General features: G+C 43.0%; 1 protein-coding gene across 1 annotated transcript in view; it reads left to right on the forward strand.

Moving 5' to 3' along the window:
* Positions 1-17,845, forward strand: part of celsr2 (cadherin, EGF LAG seven-pass G-type receptor 2) — a 74,163-nt gene that overhangs the window by 53,800 nt on the left and 2,518 nt on the right. The window contains 20 exon segments of the mRNA XM_040028648.1: positions 131-251; positions 1,743-1,926; positions 2,046-2,147; positions 2,275-2,369; positions 3,434-3,643; positions 3,861-4,044; positions 6,063-6,381; positions 6,526-6,693; positions 6,768-6,891; positions 6,978-7,178; positions 7,265-7,439; positions 8,850-8,962; positions 9,201-9,283; positions 10,044-10,170; positions 10,261-10,371; positions 11,409-11,539; positions 11,627-11,712; positions 11,816-11,986; positions 15,950-16,162; positions 16,242-16,464. Of these exon segments, the coding sequence (XP_039884582.1) occupies positions 131-251; positions 1,743-1,926; positions 2,046-2,147; positions 2,275-2,369; positions 3,434-3,643; positions 3,861-4,044; positions 6,063-6,381; positions 6,526-6,693; positions 6,768-6,891; positions 6,978-7,178; positions 7,265-7,439; positions 8,850-8,962; positions 9,201-9,283; positions 10,044-10,170; positions 10,261-10,371; positions 11,409-11,539; positions 11,627-11,712; positions 11,816-11,986; positions 15,950-16,162; positions 16,242-16,464 (3,141 nt within the window).

Genomic DNA, 17,845 nt, shown 5'->3' on the forward strand with positions numbered 1-17,845 from the left:
CTCTCCCTGCTTTTCTGTTTCCTCTTCACTGCACTGATTTTCCAAATTATAACAATAATAAAAAACACTGCAGTGTTCTTCCTCCTGCACTGCAGACAGGACAACTGACCTGTAATGTCTGTGTCCACAGGACCGACCTGCCGTGTCCCAGAGGCTGGTGGGGTCACAAGACCTGCGGCCCCTGCAACTGTCAGACAGACAAGGGTTTTGATTCTGATTGCAACAAGACGAGCGGAGAGTGTCGCTGCAAGGTGAGCTAGCATCCCCGATGCATTCATCTGTAATAAAGCGCACATCATGTCCACTCAAATAAATACAAGATGTGCATTTTTTAACAACTTTCACACAATCCCAGCCCATTCTTCGTTAGCAAATCTCTCAGCCTCTTCTCAATCTCTTCCAGATTTGATGGTCTTCTTCAGTTAACCCACAGATTTTCAGTTAGATTAAAATCAGGTCTTTGTGCAGGCCAATGAGTAATGCTCACTTTGGTCTTCTGATGGTAGTTCTTCACCAGGAGCAACGTATGTTTCGAGTCTTTGTCACGTTGCAAGACATCATGACGACCCAGACCCAAAATCTTCACAAATCATCTTTCCTTCATGATTCACCCTCCAGGTTCCAAATGCACTGAAGTATCCCCACAGCATGATACGCCCTCCACCGTGTTTCACTGTGGGGACGTTGATCTTTGGGTTGTACGCCTCTCCCTCCTTTTGCCAAACATAAGCAGCGTCTCTGTGGTCAAGGAGCTCTAGTTTCATGATATATTCTCATTACTTCAGTCTGGCTTGAAGATGTCTTTTCTGCAGAAGTGGAGTTTTTCTTGGTCTGATACGTTCAGTTCACTCCTGCAGGGTTCTAGTGAGTCTGCTTTAACACTATAATTCCCAACTTGGATAAGTCATTCACTCGTGTCTTGGCAGTTGTTCCAGTTTTTTAGACTCATCTCTCACTAGTTTTCTTTCCAGAGTCTTTGAAGTATTCCCCTCCTTCCTCTGCCAGACTCGTTCTGTACTCTTTAGCTCTCTTTCTTGATCTTGATGACTCCAGTTCTTGACACTTGGAATCACTGCGATAACTTTGTATAGCCATCTGCTGCTTTTTGAGCATCAGCAATTCTTTTTCTCAAGTCTAAACTGATGAATTTTGTTTTCAGCATGATCCTTTCTCAAGTGACTGTGTGCAAATTGAAAAATAACCCACAGTTTAAACTTTATTTTGCAAGCTTTGAGCTTTACATAGTTAAAGCACATTATTGTACACCTATAATTATGCTTTCTAAACACACATTAGAAATCTGTAGACATCCATCAGATGTCTGCTGCTTTATGGGAACTCTTTCCTGAGAAATGAAGAAAGAGCTGCACAAATGTGGCCCTCACAGGAACATGTGAAACCTCTGAATCTGTGTCCAAACTTGGTTTCTTGCACACTTCTACGACACGTGTAGCAGACTGGCTTAATATTAAGGAAGAAGCTGTTTTCATAAACAGTCGTTATACATCTTCCAACATTCAGCGCTGATCCATTTTTACAGCTGTGTTTGCTTTGCATTGCACTGCGCTGAGGGACAATTAAAGATTTATTTTGTGTGCTGAAGGTTTGTAGCGTCGTTTTCCACCTTTTTCTCTGGCTAGAAAAAATCCGGGTGGGAGAACAACTTGTCTGCTGGCAGTCAGATGCATTTGAGCGTGCGGTTTGAGCTTGCCGTGGCGCTAAGGAAGAATTCTCATTTGCAGGACAATCATTACCGGCCTGAAGACAGCGACACCTGCCTGCTGTGTGACTGCTACCCGGTCGGCTCTTTCTCCAGAGCGTGTGACCGAGAGAGCGGCCAGTGTCAGTGCAAACCCGGCGTCATCGGACGTCAGTGCGACCGCTGTGACAACCCGTTTGCTGAGGTTACCCCTAACGGCTGTGAAGGTCAGAACACATTAATTACAGCTTTGCATCAAGTCCCTTTTTTTCATTATAGGTACAAATACATTAGATATTGTTCTAATTTTATCCTCATCATCTCCTTCCTGTTCCATCTCTCTTAGTAATATATGACAGCTGCCCTCAGGCCATCGAGGCTGGGATATGGTGGCCCAGGACTAAGTTTGGTCTCCCTGCAGCAGTTCCCTGTCCCAAAGGAACTCTCGGTATGATGTTTTTTTGGCAGCTCATCAAATTACCATATAATAATGGCACTATATGAAACTTGCCTCAAGCTCTCTCTCAGCTGCAGCCTTTTCCTCATGCGATAACGCTCCCTCTCCTCCTTCCCAGGCACAGCGATTCGACACTGTGACGAGCATAAGGGCTGGCTGCCTCCTAATCTCTTCAACTGCACCTCCGTTACCTTCAGCAAGCTGAAAGCTTTGGTGTGTAGCTTCTCTCTGTCACTATTTCAAATTTTAAAGTCAGTTTCCAGTTTCTACAACATCATCCTCATTTGTGAGGAGAAATAAAATGTTTTCATGAGTGTCTGCTGCTCTGCGGTGCTGCTCTGAGCATCACTGGCTTAAAGTGATAGTCCCAAAAAACTGTTCTTCGTTAGGTACACTGTTAAGTATGTGCGTATGTGTTGTGCAGATTAAAGGCACTTAATAAAGTCCAGCTGAGGCTGCAGGTGTTTGGTTATAAATCAAAGCTAATGTGATTAATCCCATCGGAGGCTGGACCGGATTTCATGATGGTCTGTTTAATGTTTCTCAAAATATTTCACACAAAATCTCACTAAAGGATAAATCAGGCGATTGCTAAAGTCAGTATGGTTGATGCTTCTGAGAGCAGGAGTGTTCACAATCTACTTCCCAGGAGTGCTACAGGAAAAGTCAGTTACTTCCTGGGATAACTGATAAGTGCTGCAATGACACGTCACAAAATACAGGAAAAGATCAAAGGATCATTAAAACTTCAGATTCATCCTCTGGGAAAAATCAATGACTGTACGTTCAGCCACTTATTTCCTAATCGCTCACCCCAGTGGGCAGATCCACTATTTGATTTGGTGCAGATTTTATGTTCGATTCCTGATGCAACACTTCCACTTCTCTGGGCTTGGAATAGAATTGAATTCAGTCGAATTCAAGTGAATATCTTTATTATTTTAACCACCTCTGTGGTGTTTACGCCCCAGGAGAAGTCTGTGACCCTCTCCACACGTCCCACTGATAATTAAAGGCTTAATGTTCATATTTTTTTCTTCTTGAAGTCATGTGATCAGTTCTTTTGTCGACTTGTTATATCTGCACCAGTGAGACAGGCACTCCACCTCATCTCGGGCACTAGTAATGAAGCATGCATGGCAACAAAGGTGTTGCTTCACTTTTAATCTCGTCTGACCTGCAGACATTTACACTTTAAATCTCATCTCTGTGTTACTAACACTTGTCTTTGGGATTTCTTTTCTTGTGAAAATTGATTTATTTATTTTCTTCTTCAGTCTGAAAAGTTTTTCCGTAACGCCTCGCTCCTCGAGTCTGGGCGCATTCAGCAGATGGCGGCGATGCTGGCCAACGCCACGCTGCACACGGAGAAGTTCTACGGCAGCGACGTGAAAGTGGCCTACCGGCTCACGCAGAGTCTGCTGCGTCATGAAAGCAGCCAGCAGGGCTTCAACCTCACCGCCACACAGGACGTCCACTTCACAGAGGTGAACAACCACGTCACTTCTAACACTCGTACAGACGGAGAGCAAGAACAGAGCTCTGTTGTGGCTGTTTCAGTACACAAAACTGGAAACAGGAGGCCAGTCCTGCCTGGCTGGACATCACAGCCTGTCATGTTGTATCTGCAGGGAGTACATCACACTTCATTTCACTCTCTGCTCTGACATCCTGTCACACTGAACTCTCGCTGTTCTCTGACAGAATCTGGTCCGAGTGGGCAGCGCCATCCTGTCTCCAGACACACGGCAGCACTGGGAGCTGATCCAGCACACGGAGGGCGGCACGGCGGCGCTCCTGCGCCACTACGAGGAATACGCAAACACGCTGGCGCAGAACATGAGGAAGACTTACCTCAGCCCCTTCACCATTGTCACACCAAACATAGGTTTGTAATATTTAGTGCCCAAAGTTTTCAGCTTATCTGTCACAGCTGTCATCACAAATGAACTCCACTTAAAAAATATATCAAAGAATATATTAAAAGAAGATTCTTATCTCAATCTTAATCTGTGAGATATTAGTCCATGCTTTCATATCAATCAGGTCAGTTTACTGTAGTGCTGTATTTGCAGGACTGTTCAGATCATCAGACTAATACTACCCCAGTACTGAAGTCACTTCATTCATGCCCAGTTAAACACAGAATTACCTTTAAAATCCTTCTATTAGTTTATAAAGCCACCAATGGTTTGACCCCCCCAGTACGTCTGTGACTCGCTCCGTCGCCATAACCCTGCTACAGATATATCAGACTCACTGTACATCGTGGGCCTCTTTCTATCGATATAAAGAAGTGCACACTTACTGAGATCAACAGTGCATCTCAGTTTTCCTGTATAACAAATAAAAACAGCAGTAGTAAATGAAAGAAATCATAAATTGTAAGAAAAAATGTGGAAACATTACAGAAAAGGTTCTGGTTGCTCACTGCCCAGAATATCCTGTAAGTATAAAACAGGAAGTTTTTGTTATTTCACAGTGAAATGTTTTTAATTGCTGTGGACACATTTTTATAGTAGTTCTTATAGTAGATGTCTGTTAGTTTGATGCAATAGGAATGGTTGAATGGCTGTAGGGAGGTCAAAGCAGGAAAAAGTAATGAAAATATAGTTAAAAGTCCAAAATCTATGCCCTCGTTCACTTGTTCCAAAGCTGTCAAGTGGGCCAGATTGGAGTCTTTTGTAGGCTGATTTTGGCCCCGGGGCCTTATGTTTAGCACCCCTCCCTGCTATATCTCTCAGGTGAACAAGAGCAACTCTTTTAAATGTTCCCAGAATTTAATCTAAACGTGCTCAGGGTTTCAGTTACTGTGCTTCTGTTCTCTGCAACAAGCTGCTCGCTGACCTGAGGTCAGTCACAGCTGTCACAGTCACACCCTTTTTACTCTCCCCAGCTTACATTTAATCACTGTGTGCATGTTTTTGTCTGTTATGTTAAGCACATCGAGTTTACACATAATGAAATTTTGCTATATAAATAATAATGCCATTGCCGTGATCAGGACACATGCTGCATGCAACAGGAGCACTTCAAACACCTTTAACTGCTGGAAATGCTTCACACATGACTCCCCACTCGCATGCTGTGAGGTTTTCTGAGCTATGTGTGTAAGAGTTCGTATCAGGCACAGTAAAGACCGTTTAACGTGCACGTCACAGCTGTTAAAGCAGAATTTGCCCTGAAGAAACCGGCAGTGGTGCAAACCCCAATCACAGCATTCATGTGTCGTCGAGATCAAATAAAGGTTGAGTTCAATACCTGATCAGTTTGCTGCGTGGACGAAAACACTACACAGGATTTATTAAAGAGTCTAAAAAGCAAATAAGAGCAAGAAAAAAGTTGTGCATGTGACTCAAGCGTGGAAAAGCTAGCAGTTATTGTGTGCAGAAAAAAGAACCGCCACATGACAACAAAATAGGTACGTGGAGGTAAAAATGACAGTAAAAACTGGGAATATTTATTTCCTGTTAGGCTCCCTTTTCTGTTTTAATAAAATAAGGTCAAACTTTATTTTTTAAAACAAACACTTAGTATGGTTCTCATACTTACAGATTAAAAACTGGCTGTGTTGATGATTTTTCTATAAAGATTTTGAACAATATCAGTTCAGTCACAGGGAAAGCATCCTTCGCCTTCTTCTGTGTCGCAGGTTTTAGCAGATTATGTCCTTTTATTTCCATTAAACTTCTTATTTCACAGATAAATCACATGGTTTATAAAATGTGAGGAAATTAAAATGAACTGAACAAAAGCCCTAAATTCAGACATCCTCTTTTTTTTTTTTATCTAAAATGAGAAAGTTATCAGATTCGTTTCTGTCAGATTAACTGTTGGAACTTAAAAACGCCGAAGCCCGTTTTGAAGCAGCGTTCTCTGACCCTCCCTGTGTGCTGGTTTTTGCAGTCATCTCCGTGGACCGTTTGAAAAAGATGAATTTCGCCGGCGCCAAACTGCCGCGGTATCAGTCCCTGAGGGGCCCTCGTCCTGCGGATCTGGAGACGGCTGTCACCCTCCCAGACTCAGTCTTCCAACCACCTGTGGAAACGAAGGGCCACAGACACCTGGACGTCTTCCCAGAGTCCTCGCTGAGGAACCGCTCGGCCAGCAGGAAGAAACGCCACCCCGATGACAGCCAGCAGGACGCCGTCGCCAGCGTGATCATCTTTCACAGCCTGGCCTCACTGCTGCCCGAGAGCTACGATCCAGATAAGAGAAGTCTGCGGTAATAAAACTTATTCTGACTTTTTTCAGAGTGTAGAAAGTATAAAGAGGCTAATCTGCTGCTGCTTTTAGTCGTTTTCATCTCCTTTCCTGGCAGAGGAGAGAAAAAAGAAACTATTTCTTCTTTCATGTATTTTTGCCTCAGTGTCCCAAAGCGTCCCGTCATCAACACCCCGGTGGTCAGCATCACTGTGCACGACAACGATGCGCTGCTGCAGCACGCGCTGGACAAACCCATCACCGTGCAGTTCCGGTTGGTCGCCACCGAGGAGCGCTCCAAACCCATCTGTGTCTTTTGGAACCACACCATACTGTGAGTGCAGCTGTAAGTGAATGGGGGCGCCCGGGCGAGGTTGTGCTGTGCTCACGTTTGTGTTTGTCTGTCAGAGCTGGTCGCGGCGGCTGGTCGGCGAAAGGCTGCGAGGTGGTTTTCAGAAACAGCACCCACATCAGCTGCCAGTGTTACCACATGACGAGTTTCGCGGTTCTCATGGATATCTCCAGGAGGGAGGCGAGTGACACTCACACTTCTCATGTGATCAGAATCAGAGTTGCTCCTCACTGTAACGTCGCATTTTCTCATTCTAAACGCACCAGAACGGAGAGATCCTGCCCATCAAAATCCTGACGTGGAGCACAGCCGGCGTGACGCTGGGCTTCCTCTTCCTCACCGCGATCTTCCTGCTCTGCCTGAGAGCCATGCAGTGCAACAAGACGAGCATAATCAACAATGGAGCCACCGCTCTCTTCCTCTCAGAGCTCATCTTCATCCTTGGCATCAACCAGGCCGACAACCCGGTGAGCGCTTTGGTTCTCGTCTCTCGCCTCTTCCCTCCGGCCCTGAGAGCTCCCAAAGTTTTAATCATTCTGTATTCGCTCTGCAGTTTGTGTGCACAGTCATCGCCATCCTGCTGCATTTCTTCTACCTCTGCACTTTCTCCTGGCTCTTCCTGGAGGGGCTGCATGTTTACCGCATGATCAGCGAAGTCAGAGACATCAATTATGGACCCATGAGATTCTACTACCTGATTGGCTGGGGAGTTCCTGCCTTTATCACAGGTGTGAACCTCGAATTAAAAACCCACTCTACAAAGGAAAACCACTCCACCCAGCTTGTGTGTTGAGTGGAATAACGAGGATCTTAAACCTTTATAACGTCTTTCGTGACAGCGGGAGCAGAAATGAGGAAAAGAATCAGACACGTCTCAAACACAATCACAAAGACGTTAAAAGCAAATTAATTGTTTAAAATAAAGCTGAGTGGATAATAAAAATAACAAACCAATTACATTTGAATGATCTTTTTCATTATATCTGCTCTGTGAGCTGAAGACATCGCAAAAGGTTTGAGGAAGGTGTTTTTTTACAGGGTCACCTTTCTTGATCATATTTTTTTAGATAATAATATAATTATATTATTACTGGCCGGCCGTCAGCTGTTGGCTATTTTTAAAGTCTTTCCGCACTGATCCATCCAACATTTCTTTGAATCAAGTCATTTTTTAAATCTTTTAGCTTTTCCCAACAAGGATTTTCTATAAATCTACACTGCTAAAGAAAGAAGGGAACACTCGATCATCACAGTATAACACAAAGTCAGTTAAACTTCAGGGATATCAATCTGTTCAGTTAGGAGGCATCAATCATTGTGAGTCCATTTCAGCTGTTCTGGTGGAAATAAAAGTGACAACGAGTGTGCTGGAGAGGCAACAACACAACCTCCAAACAGGGAATGGTTGTGCACACACTCTCTCCTCATCCTGGCAGGCGCTGCCCACTAGAGGACGTCAGACCCTCAGGCCACCCTCATGAAGTCTGTTTCTGATTGTTTGGGCAGAGACATTCACACCAGTGTCCTGTTGGAGGTCATTTTGGAGCTCTGCCACTGCTCATCCTCTTCCTCTTTGCGCACTGGAGCAGATACCAGTCTGGCTGATGGGTTAAGGACCTTTTAAGGCCCCTCTCCAGCTCTCCTAGAATAACTGCCTGCCTCCTGGAGTCTCATTGTTGCCCCTCTAGTCCACCTGTTATTCACTTCATTAAAACCAAAGCAGCTGAAACTGAAACAACCCTCTGCTACTTAACTGACCAGATCAATATCCCAGAAGTTTAACTAACTTAATGCGACAAACCTGACCCAGGACCACAACAACTAAAGAGATTTGTGTTTCTTCCCAGGATCAAACCAGGGGTCAGAATATCAGATGTACAAGTTGGTCATTATCAACAGTCTTACAGTTAAATTAGTTTCGTTGAATAGCCAATTCAGTTAGTTCCTGTACAGATTATAAACCCACAGAACGTGTCTATATACCCAGCCACACTATGAGAAGTCATTATTTATTCAGCTTTAGTAACTTTCACTGTGACATCATCCTCTGGAGATAAAATAGTTTCAGTAAAAAGTGAATCAAGGCAAAAATTAAACAAACTTTTCACACTGTCTATTTTTTCTGGGGTCAACTCCAGGTTTGGCGGTGGGTTTGGACCCCGAAGGCTATGGAAACCCTGATTTCTGTTGGTTGTCTATGTACGATACCCTGATCTGGAGCTTTGCAGGACCCATCGCCATAGTGGTGTCGGTGAGTACCTGCATCCATCCATCCAATCGCACATGAATACCTTGTAGTTTTACTAAAAGATATAAAGACACGGAGGTAAAGCTGTCACCTCAGCAGCGTGCACAGCATTTTCACGCTACACTAATTATTGTTTATTCTTCTAACATGCTGCACTGCAGACCTTCACTTTACTTTAGTTTTGTCACAAACTCCTGCTGTGTTGCCAGTAGTGACATACTGGTGTGTTGTGTATCCACAGATGAACATCTTTCTGTACATCCTGTCGTCCAGAGCCTCCTGCTCGCTGAGACACCACAGCATCGAGAAGAAAGAGTCTCGTGTGTGAGTGTCCCGGCCTGTCATTCAACACCAGCGCCGTTTACTTCCTACCTGATTAGAGGATGTTTAGACAGGAAAATTTTTGTACATAGGCAGTCACTGTTTAGCAACACAATTCAATTCAGTTTTATTTATACAGCACCAGTTCACAATGCCAGTCACCTCAAGCCTCTGTAAATTTAAGGAAAATACCCAACAAGTAGTAGAGGGAAAATCCCAACAATCAGCAAGCACTTGGCGACAGTGAGAGGAAAAACTCCCTTTTGACAGGAAGAAACATCCAGCTGAACCAGGGTCGGGGACCCAGGGACTATGAAACCAGTGCAGATGTCATTATTGGGTATTTCCAAAAAGAAAAGAAACGAGGCTGACATCAGCATGTTGTAATATAAACATCATAAAACATCAAATCTTTAGTCTAGCCCTTGCTCTTCGGGGGGAGCTGCGGTCTGTGCGTGTTCTTTTTTTATATATTTTCTGCAATAATCCCCTGACCCAGGCCACTCTAAGCCCTTAGTTTCAGACAGTTTTTTTCTACTCTTGGATCTGTATGATGTCATAGAGAGAATATGGTCATCTCAGACACACAGCTTCGGCATGCTTATCGTTGCTGTTTTTGTTGCTGTTTTATCCTCAGATTCATGTGCTGCTCTGTTTTTCCGTGTGTTGCATTGAACTCTTGTTGTTGGTTTCCGAGTCAGGTCACTGGTCACTCCAGAAGTCCTTCCTCGCTAACTCCTCTTTGTGCTTCCTCTCGCTGCAGCTCTGGCCTGAAGACCGCAGGCTGTGTCCTCTTCCTGGTTTCAGTCACGTGTTTTCTCGCACTCCTCTCCGTCAACAGCGACATGATCATCTTCCACTACCTGTTCGCTGGTTTCAACTGTGTGCAGGTGAGCCCATCGGTTCACCCTGAAACTGCTTGAAAGGCTCAGTTGTGCCTTTTTACTAACCTTTAACCTTTTCCTGTCGTCCAACTCCAGGGTCCCTTTGTTTTCTTCTTCCGTATTGTCTTCAATAAAGAAGCAAGGAACGCTATGAAATACTGCTGCAGCCGCAAGCGACCCGATCACATGATCAAATCCAAGGCCTCCGTGAGTCCCTCGTAACAAGCGGCGAGAAAATATTTCATTCGGTTTGACACCTCTGGGATACGTAGTTAGGCTGATGTCATATTTGGAGTTTCTTTAAAAAAAAAAAAAATTAAAATATGGCGTCAGCTGTTGTTAAAGAAATAAATCTGTAATTATCTCAGATATCAGTTATGCTGTTGATACTGCACCATCTGTTCCCAACAGACTGAGCTTTGAGCTTTTTTTGACATTTTATAAAAGAGGAGGATTTATTCTCCGCCCTAAATGACTGACTCTACTAAACAAGTAAAATAAATCTCATTCATCTGTGCCAAAGAGCGCTACCTCACCGTAAAACTGTTGCTGTAAACAAACAGGTAAACTGGAGTGTGGCATGTAATCCACAGACAAATACTCACTCAGATATTGAATGGATATTCTTAGCAAAAAGACCTGTGCTTATGCCTGAAAATCAGTCATATTGAAACTGATTTTCAGGCAGAAGGATGAAAATCAGTTTCAATATGACGTTTTTTGTAAGGATAATGTTGTGCTCGTCGCTCCAAAAACAGAGACAGAGAGGCCGGTGTTTGCGAGCACTGATCAGGAAGGAAATAGACGATCCGGTGGCTTATTGGAGAAAGGGTGGAAATGTTTTCATTAAGAAGCTGCAAGGTTACAAAATTCTGAAAAAATCCGACTTGGATCAGCAGAACATTTCTTGTAATTGGGAAAATCTCTTTTATAAATAAGTCCTTTACTGGTTGTCTTCACTTAGAGTCTTTTAAAGTGTGATGTATCCTTCAAATGACTAAACAGAGACAAGTTCACATGACAGACCAGTTTAAATATTATTTAGAGAATAAATTTCACAATTAGGTGATCGTTTGTTTAAAAGAAAATAAGTTTTTTCTCTCTGATCCAAGTTTGTTTCTTAGCATCTGTACAAAAAAATTGCAGGAACAATAAACTCCCTGTTATGTTCTTTACATCTGAAATAACTCTGCATCGTATTTTTATAACATGTTTCTCTGCCTGCCTCTTGCCTCCAATTCCAGAGCTATAAATGCAACACGAACTACATGGACGGGAGGTTGTACCACCTCCCCTTCGGCGAATCCAGCGTGTCGCTGAACGGCACCATGCAGAGCGGGAAGAGCCAGCAGAGCTACGTGCCATTTGTCCTCCGGTGAGGAAACCACTTAATAAAAAAACTACTATCAGTGTGCTGAGTGACGGACTGAGTAAGTGAACTGAACTGTTTCCATCTTCTCAGTGACGACGGGTTGAGTAACAGTCAGGCACACATCGCTCTCAATGACCACACGTCGCTCTTCCATGAAACCAAGGAGCACTTGGACGGTAGCGTGCTCATTTTCCTCAAATCTGTTCTTCACTTTCCCACTTTTGCACTGATGGAGTCACTGGATTCGTTTTTCACTGACGCTAACCCATCAATGTTTAGATCACGACAGCGACTCGGACAGCGACCTGTCTCTGGAGGACGACCAGAGCGGCTCCTACGCTTCCACTCACTCCTCTGACAGCGAGGACGAGGAGGGCCCCCTCCCGCCAGAGGAATGCTGGGAAAATCTGGCATCCAATGTCGCCAAGAGACCCCAACCACTCAGTCAAGGTGCTCACCTGAACCTGTTCACATATATTGCCTTTACACTAAAGTCACACCACAAAATGGTTTACTTTCTGAAAAGCAGTCAAACAGTCAGAGTGAAAAGAAAGTGCACTTATGTAAGGATGGAGGACAGGCTGTACCACCTCCCCTGTTCTAAAGTCTTAGAAGGAATATAAAAAAGTCATGTTGTCCTTATTAAAATGAGGTCGATACAAGCTGCGATTATCAAAAAACCATGACACGACACAATGGGTCAGTATTTATTTACCTGTTGATTTTATGTTTTTAACTGAAACTTGGTTGGACCAAAGTAACAGTGGAGCTGTTCTCATCGAGACGACCCCTCCTAACTACAGTTTTATCAGTGAGGTCAGGGCGAGCAGGAGAGGAGGAGGGGTTGCTGTCTTATTTAATGAATCATTTCAATGTAAGCAGCTATCTCCTGGAAGTTTTCAGTCTTTTGAATATGTGGCTTTACAGCTGAAGGCCCCATCCAAAGTTGTGTTTCTTAATGTTTACAGGCCTCCCAAATACTGCACAGACTTTTTTAATGACCTCAGTGAACTGCTGTCTGTGATCTGTGTTGATTTTGACTGTGTAATTATTGCTGGGGATTTTAACATTCATGTGGACAACCCTCAGGACAAAGGGACTAAAGACCTGAGTAACACTCTGGGCAACTTTGGGCTGACTCAGCATGTAACAGAGGCCACACATAATAGAGGACACACTCTTGACCTACTGATCTCCAAAGGCCTGAGCATTTCAAAGGTTACTGTGTCTGATGTGGGCCTGTCTGATCATTACTGTGTTTTCTTTGAAAGTAAAATCTCAGCCCACACAAATATATCAACAACAGTGATCACAAAACGGTGTATAACTGAACACAGTAGTGCAATTTTTAACCAGGTCTTCCCATTAACACCTGACCTGCCCAGAGGGTCAGTCAATGAGCTCGTCAATAGCTTCAATGCTAACATGTTAAATGTAATGGACACTATTGCTCCCATTAAGGTGAAGGTTATCTCTGGAAGGAAAAAGTCTCCATGGAGAAACTCCACACTGGTGAAAAATTAAAAAAGAGAGTGTAGGAAAGCTGAGCGCAGATGGAGAAAAACAAACCTCCAGGTTCATTATGACATTTATAAAGAGAAACTTCACAATTATAATTTACAACTGAGGAATGCAAGGAGGTCCTACTTCTCTGACATCATCACTAAAAACAGCCATAATGCTCGGGTCTTATTTTCTACAGTTGACAGGCTAACAAACCCTCCTGTGTCAGTGGCAGCTGAACTTCATTCGACCATGGCCTGCAATGACTTTGCCAAATTCTTCACTGAAAAATCCAAAAAATTAGACAAGCAATTGGTACATCAACAGCAGATCCAGGATATGTACTGTGTCCACCAAAAAACTGTTTTAAACACCATGAAACAGTTTCAACCTATTAACAGCAAAGACCTGGAGGACATCTTAGGTCAACTGAACTCCTCCTCCTGCTGTTTAGATGTCCTGCCAACAAGTTTTTTCAAAAAGGTCTCAAAGACTTTAGAGTCAGACCTGTTACAGATCGTCAACTTTTCTTTATTATCAGGTGTGTTTCCAGAATCACTAAAAACTGCTGTAATCAAACCTATACTGAAAAAGGACAATCTTGACAAGACACAAATGAACAACTACAGGCCAATCTCAAATCTCCCGTTTTTAAGTAAGATCATTGAAAAAGCAGTTTCTCAACAGCTCAATTACTTCTTAAAACAGAATAATTGCTACGATGCCTTCCAGTCAGGTTTTAGACAGAACCACAGCACTGAAACCGCTCTGACCAAAGTGTTTAATGACATATGTCTGAATACAGACAGTGGAAAAATGTCAGTCCTAGTTTTACTGGATCTCAGTGCAGCATTTGATACAGTTGACCACAACATATTACTCAAACGACTGGAGAACTGGACAGGTCTTTCAGGAACTGTACTAAACTGGTTCAAAACATACTTAGAAAACAGGAAATACTTTGTATCAATAGGTAACTTCACATCTGAGCAGACAAGTATCACATGTGGAGTTCCCCAAGGTTCCATCTTGGGACCCCTTCTGTTTAACATCTACATGCTCCCACTGGCACAGATTATAAACAACAACAAAATAAACTATCACAGCTATGCAGATGACACACAAATATATATCACAATGTCACCAGGAGACCAAGGCCCTGTACAGGCTCTTGGTAAATGCATTGAGGAAATCAATGACTGGTTGTGCCACAATTTTCTCCAGCTAAACAAAAACAAAACTGAGGTAATAGTCTTTGGCGCCAAAGAAAAACGATTACAGGTCACCAGAGAACTTCAATCTATACATCTAAAAACCACAAACCAGGCGAGAAATTTGGGTGTAGTGATGGATGCAGACCTAAACTTAGAAAAACACATTAAGACAATAACAAAGTCAGCTTACTATCACCTCAAGAATATATCAAGGATAAAAGATCTGATGTCTCAACAGGACCTGGAAAAACTAGTCCATGCATTCATCTTTAGTAGGCTTGATTACTGTAACAGCATCTTCACAGGTCTACCTAAAAAATCAGTCAGACAACTACAGCTCATTCAGAACTCTGCTGCTCGAGTCCTCACTAAGACCAAAAAAGTGGACCACATCAGTCCAGCTCTGAGGTCCTTACACTGGCTGCCTGTCCGTCAGAGGATAGACTTTAAAGTTCTGATGCTGGCCTATAAAGCTCTGAATGGTTTAGGACCAAAATACATCAATGACCTCCTGACCCAGTATGAACCATCCAGATCCCTCAGGTCATCTGGATCCGGTCTTTTATCAGTTCCCAGAGTCAGAACCAGACACGGAGAAGCTGCATTCAGCTTTTATGCTCCTTATATCTGGAACAAACTCCCAGAAAGCCTCAGATCAGCTGAAACACTCAGTTTATTTAAATCCAGGTTGAAGACTCACCTGTTCTCAGCTGCATTTGAATAAAGCACCAAATCCACACTTTAAGCTTAAATTTCAAAACTTACATTTAACTACTGATTTTATCTACTGTTCTGATTTTATCTGTTTTGATTTTATATACTGTTGTTTGTTTGTTTGTTTGTTTGTTAATTAGTTAGTTAGTTTATTTGCTTGTTTTAATCAATTTTAAATCATGCTTTTTATTTGTTCTTGTTTCTAATGTCTCTGTAAAGCACTTTGAATCACCTTGTTGTTGAATTGTGCTATACAAATAAACTTGCCTTGCCTTGCCTTGCCTTACCTAAGGCGAAATGCACGCCACGATTCAGCAGCTTGAGGTAATAGTTTTCTGCGTGACGTTCAGTCTCACATTATTGTGGAGGAGTTTTGCCTCAGTCGTCTTTACCGTGTTGCTTCTATTCTTTGAGCTTTGCAGACATTCATTTACACACAGCTCTCTTATGGTCTCACACAGGATTTCAGTGGCGTTGAGGTCTGAATCGGTGCGACACCTTACTTTATTTTCTTTTTTGCTTGGCGTTGTTGTTCTTTTGCATGTTCACGTGTTCAGTCGAGCTTTAGCCGTCGGACAGAGGAGAGGAATTCATGAGCAACTCGGTGACTGCTCAGGTCCCATGCGTGAAAAACAAGCCCAAATCACCACCCTCCCCCCACCGTGGTTGACAGTTGGTCTGAGGTGTTTGGGCTGATCTGCTGTGTTTGGATTTCAAACATGGTGATATGCATTATGACCAAACATCTCCACTCCGGTCTCATCTGTCCAAAGGACATTGTTCCAGAAAGAAAAGTGTATAATTTGTGTGTATTTGTGTACATGTATAATAAGAATCCAGTATAAGAAATTTGGATTCTTACTTCATGATCTTTACATTTGTGTATGTTCACCTACGAGGACCAAGAATACATGTTTGTAAAGCAGGAACATCAACCCATCAGAGGAGCTGAGCTCACTCTCTGTGTGTTTTTGTTTTCCAGACAACGGTCTGAATAAGCTGTACTGGCCCGGAGAGTACGCTGCCACAGTGAGTGACAGCGAGCTCACGGGTGGAGACAGAGCGAAGATGGAAGGGTTGGCCAATCAGGAGCCAATCGTCCGCGACCCCCGGTTATTATCAGACGACAGAACAAAGGAAAGCGTGACGGTGCTGCTGCCTAGTCTGCCGAACTTCAGCGCCCACCCTCACAAAGGTAAGCTCATCCAAACCTCAGAGCTTTAGCTTGACCATTATTAAATAAATAAGCTAAACCAAATCTTACCCCGGTCCAGGGATCCTAAAGAAGAAGCAGCTCTCTCCCATCGTGGAGAGGAACAGCTTCAACCGCATCAACAATGAACTGTGCGAAAACGCTCCGGGTACGGCGTCCCCTCATGGATCTTCCTCTAGTGAAAGTCGAGCAGCCTCGGCTAAACGCAGCTTGCCTGACCAGCTGAACGGGGTCGCCCTGAGCATCAAGGCGGGGACAGTGGACGGCGACTCATCGGGATCAGAGTGAGTATCAGGAAGTCGATACAGATGAAAACCAGCATCAGATTCTGAGAAAAGGGAAACTCACTCATGCAAACGCATCAGTGTCGTCGCCTACGTGTGTGTCCGCTGTTTGTTGCTGGAGTCGTTCAGTGTTTCGTTCAGCTGTCTGTGTCAAATTATGAGTCTTGCTGCCATCAGTGGTCGTTTTCATTCCTGGTAGTCTGTGTCGTTTCCACTCAAACCGCTTAAATGTTAACGTGAAACCAAAGGAAGACAGCACCATTCCTGATATCCTGTACACAGTGAAAGTCAGTGTGGGCTCAAAGAGTTCACTTAAGTTCACTAACATATTATCACTATAGGCACTGACCTTAAAGATCAATATATTTTTGGAATAATCACTATATTATATATGTAATAAATTTCTGTGGCCATCATGTTTAAAGGAGCAGTTTAGAACTTTTCTATTTTAGATGTGAGTTTTACTGCCATCACTCCTTTTCTCTGTTCTGGACATCGGCAGCTTTCTGTCATTGTTTTAAGGCAGCTTAGTGCTTCACGCAAACACATCTTACTAGTACAGAATAAAGCAAAGACAACGACATAAAGCAGACTTTCTCGAGGTCTTAGTTATGGCCAGAAGAGAGAGAGTTCAGACTGAAGAATAAAGGAGATCGTAGTAAATATTGACTTCCAAACACTGTTAAAAACTGTACAAACTCTGTTTTTGCTATATTTACATTTATGTTTGCGTGTTTCAATAAATCGCTGCAGCTATTGTCTAAAACAATATACAGAAATAACAGTGGGGCTCAAGAAGTGTGGTTTTTACACACAGTTTGAGATTTCTGGAACAACAAGCCAAAAATACCACATTTATAAAACTGCTTGTTAAATGGCGTCTCAGTGTCACTGATCATGAAGTCAGTTTAACTGTAAACGCAGTGATAGGTGACGATTTTCACAGGGTAATGAAAGCTTTAGTGCCATAAATGTAAACATAGTGATAGTTAAAGATCGTGCACACCTATCCATAGGATTTTATTAAGTCTTTTTTAGCAGCTGTTAAGAAAAATTAAAAGTGACCCTACTCTTGTTCTAGTAGGAGAACAAATCAGGCCAAAGATTTGATACCGACGGATGCTAGAAAAGCTTCTCAGTTAGGAGAAGGTTCATTGCAAAGAGGATTGAGACAGATCGTCAGATTTGCACATTAAAAGTATTTGAAAAAAGGCACAGAAATTATTTGTGATCATGTAGACAAAAACCTGGAGATCCAGCAAGAAGAGAGGAAATCTTTTACTATGAAACTGTATAAAACCAGTGGCCCGCGGCTGGTTCAGACGTAAACACTTTTGTATTCATTAAAAGGTACTTTAAAGATTTTGATATGCAGTCATTA

This window comes from Simochromis diagramma, unplaced genomic scaffold, assembly GCF_900408965.1.
Source record: "Simochromis diagramma unplaced genomic scaffold, fSimDia1.1 OVJJ01000483.1, whole genome shotgun sequence".
Taxonomy (NCBI): Eukaryota; Metazoa; Chordata; class Actinopteri; order Cichliformes; family Cichlidae; genus Simochromis; species Simochromis diagramma.